Source organism: Pterocles gutturalis, unplaced genomic scaffold (assembly GCF_000699245.1).
Source record: "Pterocles gutturalis isolate BGI_N339 unplaced genomic scaffold, ASM69924v1 Scaffold11974, whole genome shotgun sequence".
Lineage (NCBI taxonomy): Eukaryota > Metazoa > Chordata > Aves > Pterocliformes > Pteroclidae > Pterocles > Pterocles gutturalis.
Window position 1 is genome coordinate 1 of NW_010133300.1, and position 4315 is coordinate 4315.

The 4315-nt window shown below is 38.8% G+C and overlaps 1 protein-coding gene across 1 annotated transcript; it reads right to left on the bottom strand.

The window, feature by feature from the left end:
- Positions 1 to 1196: 1196 nt before the first annotated feature.
- Positions 1197 to 3883, bottom strand: LOC104459798 (selenoprotein K; the record flags this gene model as incomplete). The annotated part of the gene is made up of 4 exons (XM_010081182.1): positions 1197 to 1492; positions 2321 to 2413; positions 2986 to 3066; positions 3793 to 3883. Coding segments are annotated over 3 exons (260 nt in total), but the record flags the coding sequence as incomplete, so codon positions are not given.
- Between the last annotated feature and the right edge of the window lie 432 nt (positions 3884 to 4315).

Genomic DNA, 4315 nt, shown 5'->3' on the forward strand with positions numbered 1-4315 from the left:
TGCGCTGGGGGATTGCTCCGGCCTTCGCGCGGAGGGGGCGAGCGGTGGCGAGCAGAGACCCCGGGGAGCACCGCCGCGGCTGCGGGAGGTCTGACCTGGCCGGAGCCAAACGCTGTCAGCGGGGCTGGTACTGCTGGTGGGGCTGCAGGGAGGGCAAGGCAGTCCTCCGAACAGCTTAAAAAATGCTGTCTATCAAAATGTCACAGTGCAGCTGGCATACGTGTGGCACCGCTGTGGAGAACTGCCGATGACTGATCTCCCTGGGCACACCTGGTCTGCCCGTGGGACGCTCCTTTACGAGGGTGTGACATCGAGTGGAGCTGAGGAGAATGTGTTTACTAGGCTGAAGGTTTAAGCTGCTGGTTTAAAGTACACGTAGCAAGAGTGGGAGCCACTGGAGGGAGTGACTTCACCGTAACTAGCTAGCAAAAGCCAGCTAATTGGTCGGTGCAAGCAAGGGGCCTTGCTGGATGTTATGATTTCATGTGAGAGATTACTAGAGAGGTTTAAGTAAAAGACTTGCAGTGGCACCTTATAGAAGATAATTCAGTCTGGATTCTTGGCAGCTAATCTTGTCTAAAATAGACACAACCCTTTCCAACTGAACAAAAAAAAAAAAAAAGCCCAAAACAACTCTCAAGCGAAGCCCAAGAACAAAAGTAAGAAACTTCCATCCTGGAATGGGGTAAATTAGTTAAAAGGTAGTCACTGTTTGACAGAAAATAACTCATCTGTGTTAGCACTCAGCGTTTGCTACCTTTTCTTCCTGTAATAAAATCAAAGCCTAATTTTCTTGAAAAAAAGTCTTAACAAAATTTGTACAGCAAATGGGCTTATGCATTTGAGTAAGTTTACAGTAGAGAAGGAAGTTGTTTCACGAGGTGTGTATAAAACAGGCATGTTATAAACCCATTATGGGCCTTAAGGAAGCAAGTTTGTACATGGCAAGGATTGTAAAATGAAGTAGGTTGCATTTTAAGTGGTTTTAGAGTATCATGAATATTGTAAATACAGCAAGGTACAGAATGTTAGTACTGACAAAAATAGAGTAAATGCAAAACCTATGGGATAGCACTGCTTTGACTCTTGAGGGGCCTCCTGTACCAAACATAAATATGTATTCTTCCTCCTTTAAACAGCAAATGGCTTGTTCAGACAATTTTTTTGTTTTTCTAAAAATGATGAGAAAGTCAGCCTTGTGACAATCCAAATATAATTTACTTACTACTTTCAACTACAGTAAAATGTTCAGAAACTATACAAAGACTTTAGACAGTAAACATGTATTTGATAAGACTGTGGTTCAGTTACACCGGATCCTTGGAGGAGTTCCCAGTACAACTTCATTAATCTGCTTGTAGCAGAGAACAGTTTCCAGTTCGACATACACATTCACAACATTCAGACTCATTTGGTCCAGCACTAAACTCTTCTTCCCTTTCATCTTGCAAATGTGTATGCTCTTTTGCTTGCCTCTTCAGCAGGCGTTTACCTAGAAGACAAATTACAGTACATTTAGAGACAAAGCCTTTCTTTGCGAGATAAAATCATGTAAGTAACAACTTTAAAATAAAACTGTTTTTAACTTAGTTAAATGAGACATGCTAAAGGCTCACAAGCTTCTATTCCTGAGCAGATTATACATTGCCATTATTATCCAAAAGCCTTCCCCACAGCCTTTGTTGGCCTCGTGTCTAATTTAAAAGAAAAAATACCATCCAAATTAAAAAAAAATAATGGGAAGAAGCTCATTCTTTTTCCGTGGAACTGAAATATTGGTGTATGTGGTTTCTGGAATATGAACTTCTTCCTACAAGATTTACAAGTATTAGCCACCTGCATGTGTTTTTTTTTCTTGTAACTTTTGTTATGGTAACAATGGGGAGTGATTAATAAAAAAGGGATAGTTTACTGAAGTCTTAAAGTAAATTAAACCATACTATATATACATTCAGTGTTAGATGAAACTTCCACCAGCCAAACTAATAAAAGTTCAGGTAGCAGTAAGAAATGTAAAGACCAGGGCTTTTAAAATAATAATTATTATCACCTGTGTTCAGAAATCTTTGCTACACTTTGTATATCTACTTCTATGCAATTGAAAGTAGAAGCTGACTGTTTCTGAGCCAAAACCTTGTAACAACCCCCTTCCTTTTTTATCTCCCTTTGCTGAAAGTATCTAACCACTTTGATTCTTTTCCTGTTTTGGTAACTTTTGCAAAAGGAGAACAAAACACTGTGTTCTACCTTAACCTTTAATTATCATTGTTATTTAAAAAAACCCAAAAGTTCAAAGCAGGATACACAGATTTGGAAGTACCTTCCTCATCCACCTCCAGCCATTGGTGGTGGACTGGGGCCTCCACCCCAGTGATTTATTCGACCCATTCTACGGCGAGGATGTGCTGGAGGCCTGAAAAGAAAGGAAGGAAAACAACATTTATTAATTGGTATTAAATTGTTAAACTAGACATATAGTAACACTGTCTCTAAATGATAGTAATGAGAAAGTTGGGACCTCTGGTAAAGTTGTTTGGGTTTTACGCAGTCCTACAAAAAAAGTCAGGCAAACCATTAAGAACAAAGAAACATGGTTACTACAGTGTTTATAGAAATTATATCTCTGTAACAGTTATAAAGTGTTTTGCTTTATTTGTAGATAATCTAATACATGAAATGACTAATTTAATGTAAATCAAATGCTGTGTATAAGCAAGTCTAACAGATGACTTTCAACAAAGATGCGTATTGTCTATGTAGGCAGGTTTGAAAGATTGTTTCAGTGAGCGTTAGACTATACTGTTACTACAGCTGTTCAAAGCTCTGTATTGCTATCAACGAGTCTCAGTCAAAATACCAAAGATAAACATTTTAGTCTTCTCACATGACCAGATTCAATGCAAATCACAGCTGTAATCTGAATATATTATGTAATTTTGCTAAGATAGGAAAAAAATCAGAATTAGTGTGAATATGAAAAAATACCCTCTTCCATCATTGTATCCTGAATAGGAGGAAGATGTGTAGCCTCTTCTTCTCAAATCTGGTTGAATAATGCTCTGGAAACTGAAAAATAAAACAGGAAAATTGATTGCTAGATGTAGTTTCTGAATTTTTGTATTGCAAGATAAGAAATGGGCTGAAAAACAGTAAGTAGTGTTCAGGAATGAACAGCGTATCTTCTCAAGGTAACTTATTTAATAAGTCTTTGCAATTTTTCTCCTATATACAAAGATAAAATCTAAAGTCATTCCAAATGTCAGTAAGGCTCCAACCATAAAATCTAAGTTCAAGAACTGCATAAAGTACAACCGTGTAACTGAAATAACTTTATGACGGTTGAATACATCAAAATAATTTTTTCTTAACTAGCTTCAATATACGGACATTAATTTGTGATTACCACTGTGTGATTTTTTACACAGCCACATTCTATTGTCACCAGTAGAAAGTCTCCAAATAATATTTGAATTATTTGATCAGCTACTAGAATCTAGCTATTTAACAAAAGCATGTTTGCAGCATTAAAATAGAAGAAATGTAAGAAAACTAATTTGAACTGCCAGTAAGTTAGTATCACTTGACATGCACTTTTTATTAAATATTATAGTGCTTAATAACCAAAGCCATGTAGTCGTAATAAAACATTCATGTATGTTTTGGGGACAGTAGATATGGAATGTTAAAGAATAAATCTAACATTTTTATTGTTGTGTTAGTGATAGCACTGAGTAGCTTCTACCTGTGACAAATCTGAAATAAAGCTCATTGAAAGAATTAATTTCTACTTACAAAAGAACCACAAAATCTGCTATTGACCAGAAGAAATCTGTTATAGATGACAAACGCCAAGGAGCCCGACTCTGGTTATCCAAAACCTGTCCTGTAACAGATCAATATACAGAACATCAGTCACGTTCAGTGTGTGACGTTGTACGGTGTATTACCCTGCCGAGGCTAGAATTTGCAAGTAGCATGGAGAAACTACACTTTATGGGAACGGCAGCAAGTTTCATTCCCTACAGGGTGCTGTCCAAGTACTTGAAATAAGCGGCAGCACCACCAAACACACACCGTGTCCAGGTAAACCTGCCAAAAATACCAGCGCAGGCTCTGCTTCCCTGTATGCGGTTAAGCCGCTTCTCTGTTACAACCCCGACGTGTGCAGAACACACCTGGACTTTTCAAAGTCCTTTAACACTGTTTAGAAGCATGCAAGGCTCCGATCCAGGCCGCAGAGCGGTGCGCGGACGCGGGGCTGGTGTGGCAGCGCCAGAGGCAGCGGGCGGGCCGCGCCGCTCTCTGAGGGCAGCGA